This window comes from Staurois parvus, unplaced genomic scaffold (genome assembly GCF_062004578.1).
Source record: "Staurois parvus isolate SC_StPar_1 unplaced genomic scaffold, SC_StPar_1.0 ptg000746l, whole genome shotgun sequence".
Lineage (NCBI taxonomy): Eukaryota > Metazoa > Chordata > Amphibia > Anura > Ranidae > Staurois > Staurois parvus.
This window is the reverse complement of record NW_028318542.1, coordinates 5,918,868-5,945,319: the sequence shown is the minus strand read 5'-3', so window position 1 is coordinate 5,945,319 and position 26,452 is coordinate 5,918,868. Positions and strand designations below refer to the sequence as shown.

The 26,452-nt window shown below is 43.4% G+C and overlaps 1 protein-coding gene across 1 annotated transcript in view; it reads right to left on the bottom strand.

The window, feature by feature from the left end:
• Nucleotides 1–25,922, bottom strand: part of LOC149445164 (cytochrome P450 2C8-like) — a 32,082-nt gene extending 6,160 nt beyond the window's left edge. The window contains exons 1-6 of the mRNA XM_089654220.1: nt 25,681–25,922; nt 21,000–21,162; nt 16,863–17,012; nt 12,580–12,740; nt 8,926–9,102; nt 3,691–3,832 (exon numbers count right to left, since the gene is read on the bottom strand). Coding sequence (XP_089510346.1) covers nt 3,691–3,832; nt 8,926–9,102; nt 12,580–12,740; nt 16,863–17,012; nt 21,000–21,162; nt 25,681–25,863 — 976 coding nt within the window. The 5' untranslated portion in view covers nt 25,864–25,922. The remainder of the gene's footprint in view (nt 1–3,690; nt 3,833–8,925; nt 9,103–12,579; nt 12,741–16,862; nt 17,013–20,999; nt 21,163–25,680) is intronic.
• Nucleotides 25,923–26,452: the final 530 nt, after the last annotated feature.

Here is a 26,452-nt window from a genome sequence, read left to right as displayed (position 1 = left end):
TGTCGCTGGGCAACACGGACTTTCAACTCCCTCCAAAGGTTTTCTATGGGGTTGAGATCTGGAGACTGGCTAGGCCACTCCAGGACCTTGAAATGCTTCTTACGAAGCCACTCCTTCGTTGCCCGGGAGGTATGTTTGGGATCATTGTCATGTTGGAAGACCCAGCCACGTTTCATCTTCAATGCCCTTGCTGATGGAAGGAGGTTTGCGCTCAAAATCTCACGATACATGGCCCCATTCATTCTGTCCTGTACATGGATCAGTCGTCCTGGTCCCTTTACGGTGAAACAGCCCCAAAGCATGATGTTGCCATCCCTATGCTTCACAGTAGGTATGGTGTTCTTTGGATGCAACTCAGCATTCTCTCTCCTCCAAACACAACGAGTTGTGTTTCTACCAAACAGTTCTATTTTGGTTTCATCTGACCATATGACATTCTCTCAATCCTCTTCTGGATCATCCAAATGCTCTCTAGCAAACTTCAGACGGGCCCGGACATGTACTGGCTTAAGCAGGGGGACACGTCTGGCAATGCAGGATCTGAGTCCCTGGCAGCGTAGTGTGTTACTGATGGTAGCCTTTGTTACGTTGGTCCCAGCTCTCTGCAGGTCATTCACTAGGTTCCCCCGTGTGGTCCTGGGATTTTTGCTCACCGTTCTTGTGATCATTTTGACCCCACGGGGTGAGATCTTGCGTGGAGCCTCAAATCGAGGGAGATTATCAGTGGTCTTGTATGTCTTCCATTTTCTAATTATTGCTCCCACAGTTGATTTGTTCACACCAAGCTGCTTGCCTATTGCAGATTCAGTCTTCCCAGCCTGGTGCAGGTCTACAATTTTGTTTCTGGTGTCCTTTGACAGCTCTTTGGTCTTCACCATTATGGAGTTTGGAGTGTGACACTTTGAGGTTGTGGACAGGTATCTTTTATACTGATAACAAGTTCAAACAGGTGCCATTGATACAGGTAATGAGTGCAGGACAGAGGAGCCTCTTAAAGAAAAAGGTACAGGTCTTGCTTGTTTGCAGGTGACCAAATACTTATTTTCCACCATAATTTGCAAATAAATTCCTTCCAAATCAGCCAGTGTGATTGTCTGGATGTTTTTTTCCTCATTTTGTCTCTCATAGTTGAGGTCTACCTATGATGCCAATTACAGGTCTCTCTCATCTTTTTAAGTGGGAGAACTTGCACAATTGGTGGCTGACTAAATACTTTTTTGCCCCACTGTATATAGCACCTTCAATTTACACAGCACTTTACGTATATATTGTACATTCACATCAGTCCCTAACCCTCAAGGGGCGTACAATATAAGGTATAAGATATAAGAAAAAAAAGTCAAATAAGGTGTTATATAGCAAAAAAAAAAAGTTGAATATAGAGGGGCAAACACTCCAAACGAAAAAGGGGAAAAAAAAGAGAACATAAATAAATATGTAGAAAAAAGACAAAGGGAAGGACCTTCTGGGGAGATAACATTATGTGAAAAAAATGGGAATCAGGAAGGTTACGAAATTGGAATTGTTTATAAAAGATATCCAAGGGAGCCATATTTCCTGAAAATAAGACTATGGTTTGTGTAACTGTACTGATAGTTCTTCCATTCTCATAAGGCTATTCAATTCAGTTAACCTCTCTGCTATATGGAGTATGGACTGAAACTTCAAATATCTCAGAAATATTGCCCTGGCAGCCACTAAAAAGTAATGTAAATTCTCTTTCTTGACCATAGAAATAGATTCTGAAAGCATAGGCATGATGTCTTTAACGCCACAGGCTAGAAAAAAAAAAGATATAAGCAGCAGAAACATAATGTGAGATCCAGGGACAGAAAAAGTCAAAGGTGTAGAGAAATTGTGGGAAGTCAGATAAGCCAGGAGTCAGAGTTCTGTCACGCAGATCTAGATCCAGGAAGGGTTTGGGGCACGCTCTTCAACCTATGATTTTAATCTTCAGGTTATACACTTTAAGGTCATTACAAAAGAAAATGGGGCACTCTTTGCAACTGAGGGAAAAGAGGTTCAGAATCCATTCTTACTCTGTATGTAGGAACTGGGCCTATATGCATTTAATATCAGTAGTCATCCTGTTAAGTTAAAAAAAAAAGTATCTAATTTATTCAATCCTCTTTATGGCTCATATAGCATATAAAGAGAAAGGTGTATCAACACAAACTATATTTCTTGAAGCCACATCCAGAAGACTTTGTATCAGGTCGTGCATTAAACATTGTGAACTTTTTTTCTGCCTCAGTAAAGTATTCCTTCAAATCAGTTTGGCAACTGGGCTCACTATAATTAATTCACAGATTCCCAATTTAAAGATGATCTCCACCTTTTGATATACTTTACATAGTTTGGGCCAGCTTGGTCGGACCTGTAGGCACTCATTCACAGAACACAGTGAATGAATGGTGCGGCTGTGTGGGTGGAGCCCCGCACAGCCACACTGTTTTCAAATCTGACAGATAGTATGGGAAGAAGTTTCCCCGTACTGTCTGTCAGGGTCTGGACCAGGTTCAGAGACCAGTTGCTATAGCAGTGAAAGGCTTATCTGAAACCAGCAGGATAGGTACACCAGCAGATCACCCTGGGAAATGACGCAGGCTCACCTGAGGTGCGGGATCTAAGCATTAATCTGTCTTCACCAGAGCTCCTAGTGGTGGAGATGGATTTTGCTGCGTGTTAATACCAGGTCGCAGATCTCAGGATCACCCCACCAGGGAATGAGCAAGCCGGAAACCAATAGCAGATCGAACAGGTTAGGGATCAAGCAGAAGCAGTCAGTCCAAAAGCCAAGGGTCGGGGACAAATGGTAGTAGATGAGGATCTAACAAGCCAAAGGTCGGTAGCGAAGGTGTAGACGGCAGCAGGAAAGATAAGCGGGATATTGAATGGTGAAGGCACAATAATATGGCAACCAGGAAGTGCAGAGACATGGCTTTTATCAGGAAGTTCATGGGAGGAGCAAGGAGTTCAAGTGTTATCCAGCATCCCCGGTAGCTCAGTGAGAAGAAACGTTGCCTCTCACCGCAGAAGGCCCAGGTTCAATCCCAGGCTCTGATACTGTCAGAGGGAGTGGGTGGGTAACATGTAACATGTTCCCAAAGGTGAACTTATTCTTTATCCCAAAGATTGGATTCAAGCTTTCCTTTATGCTGTATTTTTCTGTCTGAATATATCATATTGCTTTGATATCTTTCAGTGTATTAATGCTTGAATACTGTCTTACTTGTCTGGATAACTCTTTTTTGTAACTTGCTGACTACTGAATAACTAATAAATATTGAAACACAAAAAGATCATTGATGGCATGCTGCTGGTTCCATTGGCCCCAAAACTATACAGCCACCGTCAAACTGGAGGCCAACCGGCAACAGCTTAAGGAACTCCTAGAAACCTTATTGTTTAGGGTTGAATATGGCTGGTCTAAGAGGAGAATTACCTCCACTCCATTTCATGTGCACTTCAGGGGCAGGAAGTACAGACAATTCTCCACAAAAGGACACTGCAAATAATAAGCTGACAGGCATTTTACCCCCTATGTTGGATGATAAAAACAAACTGCACACTTTAATCAGTACATGTCAATAAAAAACACTATAGCACATAACTCTGTTATTAGCAAGACAATACTGTAGATGATATCAGTTATACCTGGAATGACAAAATATACACATCTAGAAATACCTTGTATCTCTGGAAATTTCTGCATTATTAGGAAAGCATATCTTAGGGTAGCGCTTGAAGTCTCTGTACCAGCAAAGAACAGGTCAAGAACTGATGCCAATAAGTTCTCTTCGTTAAACTCCGTATTTGTTTTTTTTTTCTCCTATAATAAAATACAGATACTTCTCATTGGTTGGGATGGGTACATATGTATTCTTCTGTTTAGTGGCCATCATAAGGTATTATGAGTGCATGTTCAAGATAACATACTTTCCAGTTGATAATTGGTGGTGGGATATGTAGGTATAACACAAGCAACATGCAAATTTTTTTTTTTAGCAGGTATGAACATAGACAACTCAGTGTGTGTGTAAACAAGACAAGATCTCTCAAAATGGTTTTTAAATTAAATTCACATGGATCTATATCAATGAACAATGTCATCGGCGATGGATTTAAATTATGGGTACCGTATTTGCCGGCGTATAAGACGACTTTTTAACCCATGAAAATCTTCTGAAAAGTCGGGGGTCGTCTTATACGCCGGTATACGGCGAGCCGGTGTCAGGGCGGCACTTTTTTGAGGGGCGGCGCGGTGGCGGAAAGGACACTAAGTACAGGGGCGGGCAGGGGGCTGCTGTACCTTACCTGGCTCTGGACCCGGTCCCACGACGATCCGGTCCAGGAAGCGCGGCTGCTCCTTTCAGTTCAGCCGCTCGGCTCCGCCTCCTCACCGGTGATTGGGCGCCAGCACTGGAAAGGCACACAGGCGACCAATCACTGGCGAGGAGGCGGAGCCAAGCGGCCCTGCGAAAATCGAGCGAGGGAGCGGCCAGTAAGTGTGCAGCAGCACCATGCTGTGACACTCTTGGCACTATTCCTCTCCCCCACTGACACTAACGATGGGGCACTGTTCCTCCCCCACTGACACCAACGATGGGGCACTGTTCCTCCCCCACTGACACCAACGATGGGGCACTACTCCTCCCCCACTGACACTAACGATGGGGCACTGTTCCTCCCCCACTGACACCAACGATGGGGCACTACTCCTCCCCCACTGACACTAACGATGGGGCACTGTTCCTCCCCCACTGACACCAATGATGGGGCACTATTCTCCCCACTGATACCAACGATGGGGCACTATTCTCCCCACTGATACCAACGATGGGGCACTTTTCCCGCCACTGATACCAACGATGGGGCGCTATTCCTTCCACTGATACCAATGATGGGGCGCTATTCCTCCCACTGACACCAATGATGGGGCACTATTCCTCCCACTGATACCAATGATGGGGCACAATTCCTGCCACTGATACCAATGATGGGGCGCTATTCCTCCCACTGACACCAATGATGGGGCGCTATTCCTCCCACTGACACCAATGATGGAGCACTATTCCTCCCACTGACACTAATGATGGGACACTATTCCTCCCACTGACACCAATGATGGGGCACGATTCTTCCCACTGACACCAATGATGGGGCACTATTCCTCCCACTGACTAATGATGGGGCACAATTCCTCCCACTGACACTAATGATGGGACACTATTCCTCACACACTGACACTAATGATGGGGCACCATCATTGGTGTCAGTGGGAGGAATAGTGTCCCATCATTGGTGTCAGTGGGAGGAATAGTGCCTCATCATTGGTGTCAGTGGGAGGAATAGTGCCCCATCATTGGTGTCATTGGGAGGAATAGTGCCCCATCATTGGTGTCAGTGGATGAAATAGTGCCCCATCATTGGTGTCAGTGGGAGGAGTAGTGCCTCATCATTGGTATCAGTGGGAGGAATAGTGCCCCATCATTGGTGTCAGAGCGAGGAATCGTGCCCCATCATTGGTGTCAGTGGGAGGAATAGCACCCCATCATTGGAATACCATACTGAAAAAGCATACCATATTGAAATCAAATCTGATGTTTTTTCATTTATATTTGGTGTGTGTTGGAAGAGGGGTAGTCTTATACGGAGAGTATAGCTCAAACCCTATATTTTAACAGGAAAAGTAGGGGGTCGTCTTATACGCCCAGTCGTCTCATACGCCGGCAAATACGGTGTTTTGGGAGGTTTTAATTTTTTTTTTACAAATGACTTTTTAAAAATGGTAGTGTTTTTTTTACATTTTTATGAATGATTATGGGAACTATGTAACCCTTGCTCATTCACATGGGGGGGGGGTGGAGTATCCGGAGTTCCTCTTAATTTTTATAGTGGGAATCTAGATTCTGATACGCCCCCCACAATGATGACTTGTGTTGAAGAGGTCCTTGTTTCCATCCATATGCATACAAGGTGTTTTCCTAGGTTGCCCCCCCCGGTAAGGTACACTCCATGTTGAGGGCACGTGTCTTGGTTTGGTTCAGGAAGGTGGGGCATACCAGGCTGCATGCTCAGATAAGGGTCTGGTATGGATTTTTAGGAGGAAACCCATTCTTTTTTTTTTTACTTTTTTTTGTGGGGTTTCCCAATAACATCTATATTAGACCCTCAACTAGGGAAAGGGTCTAGTATAGATGAGGTTGGTTTGTTTACAAACAGAACAAAACAGCCAGGAACTGTCATTTTCAGTCATTTTAAGCACATTGTTTTCATTGTAAATGTTAGTTTTGCTGCAGTAGGCTGTATACATCGTACAGATGTGTAACTTCACAGGCAGGTTAAGGGCATCCCCAGGCATCTTATTTTGCATTTTTAATGCTACTATTCAAATATTATTAAAAATTGCTGCTGCTTGCCAAATTGAATATTTAAACCATTTTTTGTTTGCTTTAGTACAAGGTTTCCAGGGAAGTGCCCAGCTCCCATGCAATTTGTTTGACAGTCCCTTGTCAATTAGCCTAGAAAATCTGTTTTTGTTTTCTAACATTTACCTCCCATTGACTTCAACGTGGTTTGGAAAGGTTTGAACTGAACACTGGCTGTTCAGACGTTTGTCCGTATGCCTAATGTTTACAGTGTTCAGTGTAGGCGAACATGACAGCTTCCATCTGTCAGTGGTTGCCAAGGAAGCATCAGGTGCCTTACCAATACTTGATGCCGCTCAGCTCATCCATGTTGGTGTCGAGGGCCTGTGGTCTGACATGGTTTGGGGGGGCATGCTCATTCCCATCTCCTTTTCTTGCCAGCCTTGCGGCATGCTTGGATTAAGAGTCTGGTATGGATTTTTGTGGGACCTCAAACTTTGTGTACCCCCTTAAAATTTATACCGCATTTTGGGAGGACTCCATGTCATTTTTTTTCTATTCTTGCTGTAAGATGTGCTACAGCAAAAGTGATATTCAAGAAAAAGAAATGCACAATTTTCATTTGAAGAAAAACAAAAAAAAAACAGCACACAATACTAAACCCTTACAGGCCCGTTATGTATTTTGGAGAATTTTTGGGGTCTGTGTACTCTTTTTTTTCTTTAAAGGGAGATGTTATTTGCCAGGAATTTAAACCTCTTTTTTCCTTTGTAAATATTAGTACTTTAAAAAATCACTGCTCTTAGCTGCATTAAAATATATGACCTTATTATTGCATTGGCACAATGTTAGGACTACTAACTATGAAGAGAACTTGGAAGGTTGATAACATTGTCTGAGGGCACTGGATTTCCGGGAAGATGAACACATTTTTTTTTTTGTACTTGCAGAAAATGTTTCTTAAAATAATCATCTAAACATCTAAACATTTGCAAACTGCAATATGTTATATGTTTGTTCTTTAATTCATGGTCTAGGGCTATGGGCTCTTTCTCTCCTGCCTCAGAATGTGACTGGGTCCTCAACATCATCACATTTAGTACTGGACCAGAGATGGGCTCTGGTCCTGCATTGTACACCCAGAGAAGAAAAGTGGCTTCAAGGGACTGGTCATCAATACTGGAACAACTGCTGCTTCAACTTCCTTGGGACCATGGATTAAGGTAATGATTTCTTGTCTGCTGGATCCAAACTGTACACAACAAGAATTACATCTTCGATATGCAGGGGGAAGGGCACCACCACATTTAATATTTTTTGGGCAGCCTGAAGTCAGGCTTTAAAAGCCATTTTGGTATTGATGTACTTTAATGATCTGCTGCCATCTACTATTTGAATTTGCCTATAGTGCACCCCCTAAAAAGTCACTGGTGAACTTAGTCCTATTATCCCAGTTAAGGCACACACACAGCCAGGCACGCAGCATTTTCCTCACTCTTCCACTGGCTCAAAAGGACAATCTAGGAGTGTCTTTTTTAGGGTTTTATTTGAACATTGAACTAAAAGAGGGGATGAGGGGAGCATGGGATTCCCCAAAATTGATGAATTTAACACTTTGAAAACTCTTTAGTTATCTTATTGAACTGTACAAAAATTTTCCATAGAATCTTTGTGCTGACAGTGACAATGACTTCTCTCGAAGAACAAAAAGCTACACACAATCGCTAGCCCTCTAGCACTGGGGTCATCTACTCACACAGCCAAAGAATCATTGGTTGCCTACTCCCAACTATCTACCAGGTTCTTCTCAGTGAGAAAGATACAGGCACACACTACCATAGGACAGCTGGACTTTCTTCCCCCAAGCTCCCTTCTGGCTCTCTCCAGTGAGTTTCTCCAGACCCAACTTGATTCCAGGACTAGACTTGAAAATAGACCCCCAGCTAAGCCTACCTGGGACCTTGATGTCTTCACACAAGCTTCTCTACCACTCCTGTCCCAGGGACAGAGCACTTGAACAGGGGTTTCCAGCAGGACTGGACCCAGGAACACACTGCTGCAGCCTCAGGCCTTAGAGTATTTATGGGCTTTCCCACTATCTACTGGGCACACCTTCTCAGGGATTGGCTGGAGTCCCATGAATATTCCAACTGTCCATTCCTACTACAAAATTCTAGAATCCAATAGAATACAGGGGAAAGAAATCAGAGCAGAAGGCTTTGGAACAATGAGCAGGCCTAAACAATAATTCCCTGCACCAGTGATTGCAGACAAAAAAGGGCTACAGTATATTTCCAGCTAGGATCCCATTTTTCTGTTTTCAACGCACCAACCTCAGGGACAACATGTTCACTTGCTGCCTAATATATCCCACCAACCTTTAGATGCCATTGTCATGAGATAATCAATGTTATTCACTTTTACCTGTCAATGGTCATAATGTGATCAGTGTAATTATTAGGGCTACGCATCTGGTATTCTTGTTCTTCTCCAAAGTAGAGACAAACATTTCACCAACATTCCATCACTGGTTTTAGTCAACCCCTGAACTCACCTCTTCCATCTTTATGAGAAAACAGTCTATGAAGTCCTGTGGACTGTTCTCATCCAGAACTTCTTGGTGGGACTTCACCATCTCCCTAACAAATGCCCTCAGTTTTTCAAAATTGGCAAAAATTTTCTGATGGGGTCCAGGAACCTTGCTCAGCAAGTTTGGAAACATGTTAAGAATCTAAAACAGAAAAAATATACCTTTTATTGGATTAGTTCCCGAATTCTGTGCAGGTTTGTGTCTCAGTTGCCGGTTACAGGGTAGGTCCTTGTTGAATATACAATAGCCATTATTATCATGTATTACTTTCAGGGAGTTTTTATGATATTGCATGCTTTGTACACTCAACCTAGTCAGAGAGGCTGAAATTCTTATAGAGATCGAGGCAAAGAACAGGGGACCCATCTTACCTAGCGGCTGCAATGGGGGTAGCAGTACAGAAGTCATACACATACTGCTGAATAAACATTCCTATGTGGTAGAAAATATAAAGATCTGTCCAAAATTGGATGTATTGGACAACGATCATCTCATATCTATGGATTCCTTTCACATCATTAGCTCATACATTTTTATGGCATTATAGTTATCTAAATGCAACACCCTGCATTAATACTGGTTGCATGATGGTAATTAACCACAAGATGGCAGTGTTCTGCAGTTTAATTATTCAGACTTTAATGAAGCAAAGCATAGTTAAACATGTGTGGTAATGGCAGGGCTTCTGTATTCAGACAAAGAGTAAACAGCCTATATTTCCCAAAAGAGCTGGCAAAGGGGCAGGAACCCATATATTCAGAAGCTAGAGAACTTTTACAGGAAGGAGGAAGTGGATGGTGAGAGCTGAAGAACGGGTGTGTTGAGAAGGCCATGTGGGACACTGGCGAACCAGGCTTGGTGAGGCCGCATAGAGAGAAGTGAAGGAATCGCAAACCAGTGGCAACACTGACAAGCAGGAGGGACAATCCTGCAGGCAGGTGGACCGGAGTGCTGTCATCTGCATCACTCTTCAACGGAGGATCCAAGGGAACTCGGGGGCCCCCCTGCTGAGAGACTATCTGCTACATTACTGTGGCTACAGACCGGGTAAAAGGTTTCATACCCATGTTCATCAAAGTTGCAAGAGTCATTGTTAAAGCAGAGCTCCACCTAAAAGGGAAGTTTTTGCTTTAATGACTGCTCCCCCCGCTCCCCATTAAGGATTTGCACCTTTGGGGAGTGGAGGGGAAGAGAGTACTCGAAACTGAGATGTACCCCTCTCCCACTTCTGCTGCGATCACCTAGGCAATCGGAAGTTGTCCTCCCCCTTCTCTCCCTGTAGTCTTCTGGGACAGGTGAAAAGTCCCAGAAGACTATGGGACCATTCAGAAAGTGCAGCACTACTCACGCATGCGCAGTGGGCACCCGGATGTAAAGCTACAAGATGTCAGAAGATGCCGGCACCGGGAACACAGGACGGCAGGTGAAACGGGCTGCGGGGATGACACCGCGGGATCGAGGGGCAGGTAAGTGGCTGTTTTTTTAATTAAAAGTCAGCAGCTACAGTTTTTGTAGCTGCTGACTTATTTCTTACAGTTTCACTGAAACCCCACTTTAAGTTCATTTGTCTTATTTTCAGTTCAGTACACTTTGTTTCACAACTATTCACAATGAGGCCTAGATTGTCTAGATAATCTTGCATTGTGGCCTACTGATTATTGCTTTATCAACATCTTAAACCGCAGGACGTTGCTACAAAATATGCACTCTGCTTCAGTTCCAGTCTTTTCTAGTCCCAAAGGAACTGTCTCATTACACTAGCTCACCACCCTGAATGAGGGACCCTGTTGAAGTCTGCTCCCGCCCCTTTCTGCAACCTCAGTAAATCTCAGTAAAGACTTCATTCTTTGTGTTAAAGTGTCATCATCTGAATTCAACATCCCTTAAAGGAGAAGTTCTCTCTATTCTGTGTTTACACTAGCTTGAGGGAATCTCTCTTTTATACCAGGAAGGATCTGAACCTTTTTTGTTAACCAACTAGGGCCCCATCAAGTGTGCAGAAGATTGGACACCTCTGTGTTAAAGAGAAACAAACAAACTAAAGGGATATTGATGCATCTAACCAAAGTATCCACTTACAATGGGAGTTAGACTGACAGTTTGATAGTGCCTTCCAGCTCATTTGGGGAGAAACATCTCAGAAGCTGGGACTAAGTTTTAAATTCTGACTTTGCAGGACATTTAAGAATTGCTAAAGGTGATACTGTGTTGCAACACTTTGTTGAACCATCTAGAGTATTTAACTTTCATTCTAGGCACACATACTGGCATCATTTTGTTGCGCTTCCATTCTTCAGATTCTGACCTCACTATAATAACCAGAATATCAGTGCACCCTAAACTGTGTGTGTCTGCTTTATGGTTTAATGTCAGGGGGTCTTCCTGGCCAAAGGTTTAAGGTGGTGTCAGCAATGGGTAAGCTTCTAAAGCGGCCCTCAAGGGGGTAGAAAAAACAATGGAAAACCACCTGCGCTACCCTGAATACACTATTATTCTAGGAATGGGTTGCCGCTGACACCTGGCTATACACCTGGATAGAATTGGATTAAAATTATAACAAAATTGTTGCTGCGCTCCCCCACTTATATAAATAATTTAATCAAAAATTAGGTTTCAATTGCACCCCTAGTGAATCCTCCTGTGTGTAATTATCCCAAACTCAATTCTTCATTTTATTATACAATCTTATGCAGTGATGTTTGATAAACCATATGAAATAAAATAAAATTATGCAAAACACATAAAAACACAATACATAAACCCACTTGTGTCCTTAAACAGGGTGAAAAATCACAAACATGTATTAAACCACACGTGATAAAACACTTGGCATAAATAAATGCCCAAAGGTATTGCTAAAGGCTGTGCTTAATAGCAAAAAAAGCTGTTTGACCCTGTGTGGTCGGTTCATGAAGGTGAGGGGGCAATCTTACTGGTGAAGGATTACACTTTTTGTTCACCTGCCAGATTTTTATTGATCGCTGGAGGTTTCTATATATCCAGCCATATTGAAGATTCCACACATGGACGATTTGTTTATTGTTTATTAATAATTGGTGGCACGTGTTTTTGTGGACTTTGTTCTATTTAATAATTTTTTTTTTCTTCCTATTTATATAGCAGTATAGTCCCAAGTTTAGGGACAAGAGCACTGCAATTTATACTTTGGTACATGTGGGCACTTGTTGAGTGGTGGTCGCACATTTATGTTGAAGGATTTATTATAGTCCTGGTAGATTGTCTTACAGTCAAGGTCCATTTATCCAGACCGTCCTATTGTTTGTTTTATAGGCACAATAGTGCCATTTGTCAGTCTATGTTCACTGAACCTTTGGGCATTTATTTATGCCAAGTGTTTATCATGTGTGGTTTAATACATGTTTGTGATTTCACCCTGTTTAGGGACACAAGTGGGTTTATGTATTGTGTTTTTATGCGTTTTGCACAATTTTATTTTATTTCATATGGTTTATCAAACATCACTGCATAAGATTGTATAATAATATGAAGAATTGAGTTTGGGGAAATTACACACAGGAGGGTTCACTAGGGGTGTAATTGAAACCTCAAGGGGGTAGGGTAGCACTACATAAAAAAAGTCTGCTTTTGAATATTCACCTGGCCAGCACGAGAGTTCAGTCCCCTGAAAAGTTCCCTGATGTATTCTAGAAGGGACATAAACTTCTTGTCTTCGTAGTCAAATCTCTTTCCAAACACAATGGAACAAATAACATTGGAGACAGCCAATCCCAGCAGATATGTTGGGTCAAAAGGGGTGTCTATTGACAGAGAAAGAATGCCAGTTAGAGAGCTATCACTATACAGCATTAAAAAAAGATAAATACACTAATCTTTTCATTTTTGATTGAGTAGAGGAGGCCCTTTTTTTTTTTTTTCAAATATGTCCCACTGGAAGATTTTACTTCCTGTCCCATAGCCAAAAAAGTGAAAGGAAATCCCTCCAAATTGGTCCAGTTTTGATGCTCATGTGCCCATTGTAGGCACCTTTGTCTGTGGACACAGGTCAGCATGGACACCCTGACTGGCCTGCAACTATACTGCCCCTTAAGCAACAAACTTCGATGCGCTGTGTGTTCTGAAACCTATTGGTAATGGCATTACCTTTTTCAGCAATTTGAGCTACAGCAGATCTCCTATTGAAGTGGACTACAAGAGCCAGCCTTCACTCTCCATGTGCCTTGACCTTGTTGCTGGTTTTCCTTCCCTGGACCACTTCTGATCACTGCAGACTGGAAACATCCCGCAAGAGCTGCATTTTTTTAAGTTGCTTTGACCCAGTGGTCTAGCCATTACAATTTGGCCCTTGTCAAAGTTGATCAAATCCATCTGAGTGTTCTTTATAGCTTTTGAGATAGGGACCACATGAATATTTCTCATTTCTGCTATAGATGGAGTCAGTGCAGGGATAGTTGTATTTTACCTTGCTGTACTTCTCCCATATGCCCAGTTGGAGAGTTGAAGACAATATTTTGTACTCAGTGCTGCCTTACTCCTATATCGTGAGCCGAGCAATTACCACAGTGCTCTCAAGGTTACTTTTTTAATTCAAAAGTCAAGCTTTATTAAAATAAAATAAGAAATATACAATGGGGTTAGGAAGCTCCACATGTAATCAGCCAGGGAGAGAAAGGGGGGGGATGTGATTGAGAATAATGGATAATGTGAACAGGGCATATTGGTGGCAGGCAATAGGTAAGTAGCGAAATAGCATGTGAATGGAGCGATCAAATTCCTCCTTGAGGGCTTGGAACAGTCTAGGGCCCTCTAGCATAAGCAACTGATGAAGATAGAGGACCCCTCTGGAGGCTCAATAAACATAGCTTTGTATAGAGAGAGCAGCTCCGGTGATTGGGGGTTGTGCCACAGAGGGACATAGGATTGGTAAGTGGGTGCACCAGCTCCCCCCTCCAGGAATTATAACCCGTATCAGTGTATGGGCCACTTGGTTTAGCCGTCCACAAACCAGGGCCTAATTGCAAACGCAATCTGATTTGTCCAAATGGTAAAAAGTAAGTCAGTTGGGCAGCCAGGTTATAAGCATTGAAATTGGGTAGGGATATCCCTCCCAGATCAGTGGGGATTTTGAGCATGTGTCAGGGTAGTTTATGACTACTCACTCCCCAAACAAAACTATTAAGAATGGAGCCTATCACTTTAAAGATTTTGAGCGGGACAAACAGTGGGGAGTGCCAGAGCATGTATAGAAATTTAGGTAAGAGGATTATCCTTATTAAGTTTTTTCTCCTCATGACCCTGAAAAGGAGGTGTGTCCAGGTTTGGGTTCGGGTCTTGAGTGTAGTAAACAGTGGTTCTATATTACCTAACACATAATCCGCCAGCGTCCTAGTGACCTGAACACCTAGGTATTGGATGGATGCTACTCTGCGCAGGGGGAGACTAGCTTGGTCTTGAGTAGGAGGGAATATGTCTAAGGGAAGAATTTGTTACTTGCTCCAGTTAATCTGCAGCCTGGAGTGTGCCTCAAATTTTTCAATGGTATGTAGGGTAGTTATGAGGGAAGGACCGGAGTCTTATAGGTATAAAAGCATATCATCGCCATGTAAGTCGGTTGTCTCAAACAGTGAAACCAAGCGGAGATCTCTATTATTAAGGTTCATTCTGAGAGAGACAGCTAAGGGTTCAGCTGCAAGGGCCTACAATAATGAGGACAGGGGCAGGGGCGTATTTAGCACAAGGCAAACAAGGCATTTCCCTAGGGCGACATTGTTAGGAATGGACTTGCCAGTAATGGTGGGACTCACCTGCCTTGTGGGCTGCAGTACCAGGGCTGGCCAGCGGGTGCTCCCAGCAATCAGAGACTCAACCCTGCAGCCAGCCAAACACCTGAAACTGCTTATGCAGGTGTATTTAAGTGATGGCCAGGCCTGCAGTCTTTGCCTTGGTGTGTGTGTTTTTCCTGGGCCCTGTATCTTGTAATCCTGCATTCTTGTTCCTGTTCCTGTGTTCCTGCTAGTACGTTTCCTTGTTGCCAAACTCTGCCTGTTCTGATTACGCTGACCCTCTCCTGCTCTGACCCCGGCTCGTTCCTGACCATCCCTCTGCCTGACCCTCTGTACCACGCTGCCCGCTACCTGCTGAACCTGGCTTGTGACCCCGGCCATTCTCCGCTTGCTCCCCCTGTACCTACCTGCCCGATTGTTATTGACCCGCCCTGCCTGACGACGCTTGCATTGTATGTACTGTTATCTGTGGGTGGTTTGGTTTGGTTCGTTTGCACTGTGTTATGTTTTAGTATTGCACTGCGTTTATGTTTGTATTGTTAGTGTTAATAAATTATATTGTTTATAACATATCTGAAGTCTGCGTTTCCCTGCGTCAGTCACATACCTCTGGTCATACCCTGGAGCCCTGACAGACATTTTTCAGGCAGGCAGCAGCATTTTTCAGGGGGGCAGCACAGCCCCCCTGAAAGAAGGGACACACGCAGCATTGGGACCAGGGGGGATCTGAGAGAGGCTGCGGGCTGCTTGATGGTGTATGGAGAGCCTGACTCTTGTTCCTGGGGATGTCTGTAGCTGTGAAGTTGAGTGTCTTCTCTCTCGCCAGGGTGGGGGTTTGTCAGTGTATGGGTGCGGTGGTAGTAGAAGGCTCCCTCGGGTGGAGGTGGCGGGGGGCTGGGGTGTTGTTGGTCAATGTCAGGCTCTCTTTGTGGGGAAGGGGGGTGTTGGTCGGTGGTAGGGTCTCTCCATGATGGGGGGGAAGGGGAGATGATTTTTGTGTTGCCTAGGGTATCAAGAAACTTAAATACACCACTGGACAGGGGGGAAGTCCTGCCTAATGCCCTGACCATTCTTATGGTTGCTTTAACTGTGTTTTTGTAAGTTGTTGTTCTACTGTATACTGTTGAGCCAGGGAATGCCCAACAGCTCTGTTTTGTATGCATTTTTATTTTCTTTCAGCAAATAAAAAGAATCTTCAAAAATAAATTGATCACTTTCTTATGCTTGCCCTTTTTTCTGCTTTTAACGTATTCAATGTAAATTTTACGGACAACATGTTCAATTGCTGCCTAATTTATCCCACCCACTTGCAGATGCCATAGTAACAAGATAATCTATGTTTTTCACTTTACCTGTCATTAGTGATGGGCCAAACACCCACATGTTCAAACGTTCAAATCTAATGAATGTTTAACTGCGAACTTCAAACTCAATGCAAGTCTATGGGGCTCGAACTTGTAAATTCAAAAGTGTCCATTTTGAAGACTTATATGCAAGTTATTGGCCATAAAAGGGGTATTGGGACTGCTCTGAAGGACAAGAATTAGTGAAATTGTTTTTTTCCAAAAGTACCTTTTTCAAAGGAGCAATCATTTTTCATTGCTTAAAGTAAGAAAAAAAGATAAATTCCTTTAAATAAGCAGTCTTATCTAGTGTGTGGTGTGGATTTACCTGTGAGCCATGATTGGCCAAAGTCACCGTGACTTTGGCCAATTATGGCTCTCACAGTGCATTGTGCTGTGATTGGCCAAAGCATAACACCTGACCTGTGGCCAATCATGGCTCTCACAATGCACTGGGAGAGCGCAGTGCATTGTGGGACACTTGGAGGGAGAATAGTCCGCTGAATGCCCTTACTGGCATGTGTTCGGTGAACACATGAACGGCCAATGATGACATCGAGCCCATCATAACCTGTTAGTGACCATAATGTTATGGCTGATCAATGTAATTATTAGGGCTACCTACACAATAAATATATATATATATATATATATATACTGTATATGGATATATAAAACATCAGTTACAAGTTTACGAAAAACCATTACATTTTCTCTTTAAAACAAATATTTTTTATTAGGCATTCCAATTAGGGTCAATTTTAAAAATGGCTCATTAATTGTTATAGTCACCTACCTTTGTTCTCTGCGAATTTCTCTCTCAGATAGTGGGCCTCTTCCTGGATCCTCTCTTCAATGCTCCTTTTCCCCATGCCGAAATTTCTCAAGGTTGTTAAAGAGAAGCGTCTCATTGCCTTCCACCTTTCTCCATTACTCATGATAATCCCTTGAACATAAGATTGTTTACAGCTCAGAAAACTATACTACAATGCCAGGTGGTGACTTCCAAGCCTGTAAAGGATCATAGCATGGTAGCTCCTTTGAAACAATTATTCATACACTATAACTTGATCAACCCTATTCTATAACCAAGAGCACTAAACTAAAATCTCTTTTCACAATCATCTCTTGCTTCAGAGTTCCCATGTTTCCATTAACCAAGAAAGTACTATAATAAATAATGCTTTTTTAAGATGCTTTGTAATAAAGTTTTGAATTGCAGAACAGACAAATACACTCATAAATACTGAATACAATACCAACTTGTTCTGTTTAATATTTCGTTCTAACTTAAAGTAGCATAAAATAAAAAAACAAACTTTTTGAAAGTTGCAAACACTCATGCACACAACTCGTAGACTCATGAATATGAGGGTGGCTGTATAAAAAAAAGTTACCAATCTATCACAGCATTGTGTAAATTTACTTTTTATTGATTTTCAAAATGCTTACAACAAACAGAGTTGCATCACAAAGCAATAAAAGAACAGAGAAATAGGCTCATCGATGAGAGGCATATAGGTACATACAATGTCAATACATACCAGTGAATTAGCCATCATTGTCAGACAATTTAGTAGGCAGATCGGAAATGGAAAGATCCCACGGTTCCCAAACTGCCTCAAATATGGGGACAGAGTCAGCATGCAAAGCAGTGAGGTACTCCATTCTTCTAATCTCTGCTATAACCTTCACCAATTCTGAACATGTAGGAGGCATAGTAAAAAGCCAATGCATGGGAATGGTTCTCCTGGCTGCTGTTAAAACATGGGAGGATAGTTTCCTGGCAAATTTGGAGTGGCCTGAAAAAGGTAGGCCAAACAAAAAGTGGATGGGCTCAGATGAGATAGGAGCCTGTAGAAGTAACTGCAAAAGGTTAAGGACCTCTCTCCAAAAAGGTGCAATATGCTGGCAAGTCCAGAACATGTGGAAGAGAGTACCACTGTACTCGTCACCAGACAGACGGAACACTCGGATTGCGAGCATGGAGAACCTCAGGAGTCTTATACCAAAACATCAGTATTTTATAAGTATTTTCTTTATATACTACACATATGGAAGATCTAGAGGCAGCTTCCCAAATCCTACTCCATTGATCCAAGGCAATATCACACTGGAGGATTCGGGGCCATTTACACATATAAAGGTGTGAATCAGTAGAAAGGGGGCAAGTGTCTTGAAGCAGCTTATAGGAAGAGGAAATTATGCCTCGTTAGTATGGACCCTGAGTGCAGATGCATTCAAAGGAAGTGGGAAGTTCAAGGGTTAGGGATGGAGCTTTGTAGGAGAAAAAGTGATACATCTGTAGATAAACATTGTATTGATGAGGTGACATACGAGTGGCTTTTTGAATCGCAGAAAAGGATTTACGTTTACGAGTCACTGAATGGACCAAATGTTGCAGCTGAAATAGATTGGCCTCGGCCCAGGGTCTCACACTAGCCAAACCCAAACTGTCTGGGAGATTGCGATTAAGAATGATATTGGTCTGAGGGGAACACAGAGGAGACAGGCCATATCTAACCCTATACCACCTCCATATAGGTAACGTGAAATTCATGGGTCCAAGCAGGAGATGTTTGTGAGAGGTGGTTTCAATGTTGGTCATAGACCAGAGTAGAGAACAAGGGTGCATTGGACTTAATTGCAGCCATTCAATCTAGGCCCATTTATTAGGGGGACTCTGAGAGAACCACAAGACCTAGATCAAGGAGAGAGAAGGACAGTACGGGCAATTCGGTGAGATTTACTATGCCAGATGAACTGGAGGAAGGATTTCTGAAGGAAGTGCAACTTGGACATGGGGATAGGAACAAGAAGCGTCTCAAACAGATACAGAAGTTTAGGCAGTATGGTTATTTTTAGCACATTAATCCATTCAAGGAAGGAGATGGCAAGATTGTCCCAAGATTTTAAGGATTGGGAAATTGCATGAAATAGAGGGGATAAATTTGCTTCACAAAGGGAGTGGTACAAGGAAGTAAAGTTGGTACCTAAATACTTCAAGGCATGAGGACATCACCGATAGGGATAGTTTAACTGAAGGGAAGATAAAATTGCAGATGGTATGTGGAGTGGTAATGCTTCAGTTTTAGACGTGTCAACCTTATAACCCAACAGGGCACCAAAAAGCTGTGAGGTACGATGTAAAACTGGCAAAGTAATGTGGGGCTCCATCAGCATCAGCATGATATCATCCACAAGCAAAGACAGTTTAAAGTCGCTATTATGGGTGCGAATCCCATGAATATCTGGATTGGATCTAATAGCTATAGCCAGGGGTTCAAAACAGGATAAACAACAAGGGGGAAAGCTGGCATCCCTGGCGTGTACCGTTGGACATCCAAAAGGAAAGAGATAAAAATGACACTAGTCTGACCTGGGAGGAGGAAGTGGAGTAAAAGGGTTTTAAAGCTGTTACAAACGGACCACTAAACCCAAATCTCTCCAGGCCTAGAAACATGTATGGCCAACTTAATCGGTCAAATGCTCTTTGGGCGTCCAAGCTCAGCAAGAGAGCAGGAGTCGGGGACTTATTGACTAGATCAATCAGGTCAAAGGTCCTCCTATTGTTTTCTGTGTCGTGTCTAGATGGGAAAAATCCCACCTGGTCCAAGCCAATCTGTTAGCCAGTATTTTCGTAAAAATCTTGTAGACAGATGGGGTCTGCGCATGCTGAAGTGCACAGTGCGCAGAGGTCGCCAACTGTCTGCAGAGTCAATAGCTAAAGACCTCCAAACTTCACGTGGCTTTCAGATTACCACAACAACAGTGCGTAGAGAGCTTCATGCAATTGGGTTTCCTTGGCCGAGCAGCGGCATCCAAGCCTTACATCACCAAGTGCAACGCAAAGCGTCGGATGCAGGGGTGTAAAGCATGCCACCACTGGACTCTAGAGCAGTAGAGACGTGTTCTCTGGAGTGACGAATCATGCATTTCTGTCTGGCAATTTGATGGATGTGTCTGGGTTTGGCAGTGGCCAAGAGAATTGTACTTGCCTGATTGCATTGTGCCAGGTGTAAAGTTTGGTGGAGGGGGGATTATGGTGTGGGGTTGTATTTCAGGGGTTGTGCCTGGCCCCTTAGTTCCAGTTAAGGGAACTCTTAAGGTGTCAGCATATCAAGACATTTTGGACAATTTCATGCTCCCAACTTTGTGGGAAGTGTTTGGGGATGGCCCCTTCCTGTTCCAACATGACTGCGCACCAGTGCACAAAGCAAGGTCCATAAAGACATGGATGAGCGGAGGAACTTGACTGGCCTGCCTGTCTTGACCTCAACCCGACAGAACACCTTTGGGATGAATTAGAGCAGACACTGCAAGCCAGGCCTTCTCGTCTGACATCAGTGCCTGACCTCACAAATGCGCTTCTGAAAGAATGGTCAAAACATTCCCATAGACACACTCCTAACGCTTGTGGACAGCCTTCCCAGAAGAGTTGAAGCTGTTATAGTTGCAAAGGGTGACCTAACTGAATTTTGAACCCTACAGACTTAGACTGGGATGCCATTAAAGTTCATATGCAAGTAAAGGCAGGTCTCCAAATACTTTTGGCAATATAGTGTGCATGTCCCTTTTATACTGTATGGGCAAATGCAGGGCCAAGAATGCCCTTGCCACAGATGATTGGTCCATTATAGGTGACAGCTCCCTGGCAGGCTCTGCCACAATGGTCTGTACAAGCATTAGAACATGCCCAAGCTCATCTCTAGTTAGGAGCTTTTTTTCAAATAAATTACATCAGGCAACATGCATTGTGAAGGATTCAGTGGCTTCACTGATCTTTCAGCAATCCAAAAATCTGATTCCTAAAATCTGGTTACTGCTACTTTGCACATCACCATTGCTCTTGTCCATTTCTCATATTAAATAATCCAGTGTCCACATAGATCTAATAAGCTGGTTGTACTTTATATCACATTTAGCTACCTACCATGGTTTCTGAATAATAAACTGATCAGGTCCAGTTCTCCTCTGTTGCTGAATGCGTCACTGTGCTCTATCAATGCCTCCTTCACTGCTTCGTACCCGACCAGTATAACTACAGGTGTGGAGGTTAAGTAGCAGGTGTACACAGGTCCATAGGTTTCACTCATCTAAATAGACATAGCAAGATGAAAAAAAAATCAGCTCATAGGCCGATTACATTTTCTAAAGAAGTCTGCAAAATTACAGATAGTAGCTGACTAGAGAACCATGCTTTATGTAGCATTGGCTATATACAGTATGTAGCGCTGTGTTTGACAGAGGGATGGGACTTCCCATCCTGATTCCCAAACAATAGTAAGTTGGACTAAGCACTGCTATCCACAAGAAGCCTTTTATTTTTTGAATGAATACACAAACTTCCTCTAATTGGCAGAGATAGAAATTGTGATGTCTTCTTCGCCTGCTCTCCACCTCAGCCAATCAGGGCAGCCTTGTGTTCATTGATAAAAATACAAAGCCTCCTATGAATGGCTGAGCAGCGTTTAGCCGTCCTCAATTGTGTCCCCAGAATGGAATTGGTAATTTTCATCCTGCTGCTAGGAAACAGCACTTTATACTTCATGTAGCTGATGCTACCATAGCGCTTCCCCCAGAGGACCTGCTGGGTTGTTTTGTGTTTTCTCTAAACACCTGAAGATGACACACCTCATTCACCAAGAACTTACCAACATATCCTGAGATATTTTAAAGAATTTATTAGGCAAAGCATAGTCTAAAATAGTGCACTCATGCAAACAGTCAATAAGACAAATAAAGTTTAGATAGGGTTAGATACAGTTAAACAGTATTCTGAATACCAGTAATTAACAGAACTGAACTGCATTTATCTAACAACAGTATATAAAGACAGTCTAAACTTGCGATAACAGTCCACACTCTGACCAATGAATGATGAAAAAAAATGTTGGCTGGCAATGTTGGGCCCTTGAAGAAAGCACTGCAGTTCCCAGCAGAAAGCTGAAATATGATGTCCGTCTCTTATCAGTCCCAGGGTACCCTCTTCTGAGTCTCTGGACACATGCTCAGATTCAGAAAAAATCAAGTTCAAGTCAGACAGGGATAAAAGTTCTACTAATCTCTCTCTTTCAATCCTGCTGAGACAGATCCTCATTTCCTTCCTTACAAGTGGTAGGAGTGCTCTCTAGTACAGTCTTTGTAATCCAAAGGAGCACTGGACTATTTTTTTCAAAATAAAGGGGATTTAAGCCAACCCCACTGAGGCAGAAGTATTTCACAAAACCTGGAAATAAGAAAAGTCAATGGCCAAGAGGCAGTTCCACGAAGGTTTGCAAAAGGCTCCTCTTACGCAAGCTAGCACCCAACAGTAATAGCCAGTGGTCCACTACTGATGATCACAATCACTCGCTGTGTCCAGCAAGTGAAACACTGATCCCCTGTGCAGGCTCTCAGGATCCAAGTACTTTTCTATGTATTATTGCACAGAGTATAATGGCAGCAGCATTTTCTAATCAGCACTCTTTTCCTGGGCAGCACAGCATCAGAAAACTCTGTCCACACACCACTGTTTCCCCTTGACTGCAACCTTGTGGTGCTCTCTCTCAACTGCAGACACCTTCTTTTTGCTTTGTTGCATCAGTCAATTACCTCCACGATCAAATCAGACCCAGCCAAGATGATTGCTGCCTGCACTGGAGACACTGCATAGACCAGCATTGCAAAGCAGTCTCCTTAAGGGCGAATTCACACAAGAATGGACAGCTGCCTGAGCACTTTACCTCTCTGACAACTGTCTGTTCCCGACTGCATTAGGAGACAGTGTGGTGCATGGTGGGCTGCTGTAAGAAACCACGGGGCCCCATACAGCCAACCTGACAGGCCCCCCCCCAAGAAAAAAACAGTTTTCAATGCTTCAGTTATGAATGAACACAGTGAGTGATCAGTACTGATCACTCATTGTGTACATTCAGGAAAGGAAGGGGCTGATAAATGTGACATATTTAGAGGACCCTTCCCCTACTCTCCATCCTGAAGGATCGTATTGTGTGTTTAAAGCTGCTGCTGGGAAGGAGAGGAGGGAATCCAGCATTACTGTGGGCATGGGGGGGGGGGGGCACAGAGGGGCCTGGGTAGCAGGGGGAAACATAATGCACAGGGAGGGTGATAGGTGCTCCAGGGGGGCAATTACTGGAACCGATCTCCTGTATGGCTCCCGCTGCAGTAGCTGAAAACCAGCGGGAGGGAGATAAGAAGAAGCCAGCTTTCAGCTGCTGCAGAGAGAGACGTACAGGGGATTGTTTCCAGCAATTGCCCCCCTCCACCATGCCGATCACCCTCCCCACCCACATCCAATTCATCCAGGGCCCCCCTGCTGGCCTGGGCCCCATACAGGAGGACTGGTGGTAACCCCTTATCCACGGCCCTGGGTGCACGATTTAGCATATCATGCGCAGCTTCCTTTACAAACCTTACTTGAAGTGTACAAAGTACACTTCGTTCATGTTGTTGTACAGTAGTATGATGCTCTGCACTGCTGCACAGTGCCATGCGATTCTCTACAGTGTGATTTAATAGAATGCAGCATGTCTGCATTGCATCACAACACACTGCATCACAGATCCGTAGTGCATTGCAGTGTGAATGGGACACACAGGAAACAAATGTTTTCCATGTGTCCTTGCGGTGACAGGCATTTTACATTGCAGTAACACGCCTGTCACTGCACTATGTGTGAATTCACCCTTAAGATAGCTGCTGCAGTTCTGTATTAATGAATATTCAGTATAACCCTGTCCACACTGCAGAAGAATAATATAGCAACAAAGGAAGATGTTTTACAGCAGTTATCAGTTACAATTCAGGTTACACTACATACAGTTTATGCAGTGCTCCCAGTGGATGCTTCTCTTAGTAAAGGAGATAGTTTGTTTGGACCAACTTGGTCCAAACAAACTGTCATAGGAAACCTGGGGTTGTGCTTATAGTGTTACCAAACCCAGGACCCTGCATTCACTCTGTCTGGTCTCGCATAGTACACTGAACATGGAAATGCAATTATTTACTAAATATAAACTGCTAAATACCTTTTCTCATCAGCAGTTAGAGCAGTCTTGTGACTTCTATCAGTGTTCAGCAGAGCACTGGTTAAAGCTTGTAGGAGGAGTTTTCTTTCTGCTCTAGAGAATGCAGAACCCCTGACATCTGTCTGGACAGTGCTGATTGGCCTTGTGTTGATCATATGCACTCTTCCAAGAAAAAAACCTCTCTACCAATGCATGCCAAACTGAGCATATGCAGAGTGTCTCCTTGCAATATGTCTTATCAGGAGATAAGGGGGGGGGGGGGGGGGCACTGGAAAAAGGGGAGGATCAGAGAAGTCAGGATCAAACAGCGTTTTTACACAGAGGATTAACCCCTTAGGTTCCAAAGTGAGTATAACAAGTATGCGTTAAGTATGTACTTAGTAAATTTAGTCTAAAGTCATCTTTTAGTCATTTTGTTGCCTGTTGTGTCCTATTGGTTAGAGTCCACTTCACTTCCTGTCCTGAACACACAACAGAAAGTGAAAAGAAATCTTGCCAAAGTGAGGAAAATGCTCTTTTAACAGCTTCCCGACCACCCTATAGCAGAAATATTGCTACAGGGCGGCACAGGTGTGCAAAATCACGTATATACGTGATTTCGCATTTCCAGGAGGGGGGACCTACCCGCGCTGCCATTCGCGGCTGTCATACGTGGTCCCAGCCAGTAATTACTCGCTGGCACTCGGTGATTTCCTAAGATCTCCAACGGGGAGGGGAACTGTTATGTTTACTAACAATTTTCCTCCGTCAGCTCGGGGACACTGCTCTGGATGGCTGTGCACAGCACAGCCATCCAGAGCAGTGTGATTACAGTGAAGCACACACACACACCGCCCCCTAGTAAAATACTCCCTGCACATAGTTAACCCTTTGATTGTCCCACATTTTAACCCGTTCCTGCCCAGTGCCATTAGTACAGTGTCAGTGCTTTGTTTAGCACTGATCACTGTATTGGTGTCACTGGGGATGTCAGTGACACCAAGTCAGTTCCCCCCAGTGTCAGAATGTCTGCCACAGTCCCGCAGTCCCGCTATAAGTCGCTGATCGCCACCATTACTAGTAAAAATTAAAAAAAAATCCCAGTGTATATACCGCCATTTGTAGACGCTATAATTTTCGCGTAAACCATCTAATTTACACGTATTGGGATTTTTTTTTTGCAAAGACATAGCAGAATACATTTTGGCCCAAATTTATGATGAAATTTGATTTTTTTTTAAATATTTTAACTGGACATGTTTAATAGCAAAAAGTCAAAAATATAATTTTTTTTCTCAAAATTGTCAGGCTTTTTTTTATAGCGCAAAAAATAAAAACCACACAGGAGATGAAATACCACCGAAATAAAGCTCAATTTGTGGGAAAATAAGGCCATAAATTTCATCTGGGTACAGCGTTGCATGACCACGCAATTGTCAGTTAAAGTAACTCAGTGCAGTAACGCAAAAAAAATGGCCTGGTCTGGAAGGGGGGTAAATCCTCAGGAGGGCAAGGGGTTAAAGAGCAGACCACAACAAGTCTTCCTACTGGAAGCTTTCCCCCTTATTGGATAAACATAACATTTTTTGTATTTACTAAACTTACCTTCATCAAAGCTTTAGGGACCTCCGTGGTGCTCACTTGCATTATATTCCCAAGTATGGGCAGAGGTGTGGGCCCTGGAGGGAGATTACTGTGCTTTACCCTCCTCCACCATGACACCAGGTAAATTAGAAGAGTGACTACGGTAAGGAGAAAGAGGGTGATGCCTATTTCCAGCGCCATCATGAAGGGAACTACTTCCCAGAGACACCTGAGTGTGAGATATATACCTGCATGCTTGAACTTTGACCAACATTCCAACCGAACACGTGTTTGATCTAAACACTATGGGTGTGGTATAGGTTTGGTGCTGTTTCCTAGAGAGAATGTTGTGTAATTGTATGGGGATCTGCTACTATCAATAGAAAAGGTAAGAGGCTCAGAGGAAACTATTCACACTGCTACAACAGAGGGAGAGTAATAGCCCAAACCCAAAGGGGTATCAATCCTGTTAGTCAACACTGTTGTTATTCTAATACTGTGCATACTTATTGTTACTTTTATTTAGATTTATCTTCTTCTCGATATTTGGTGATGGCAGAAGTCGAGCATCTTATTGCCTACTCTGCTCACTTTAAGGTGATCTCTGAAAACCTCTCTCTTCAGGGAAGCCTATCCTGCCCTTAGCTAATAATGAAATCTTCTATTCCTCCTACCAGTCCATCCCCCACAGTTATTACCTATTGTACCACCAGCCCCTTCCTCTTAGATTGTAAGCTCTAAGGAGCAGGGCCCTCCTAACCCTCTTGTATTGAACTGTATTGTTGCTGTGTTG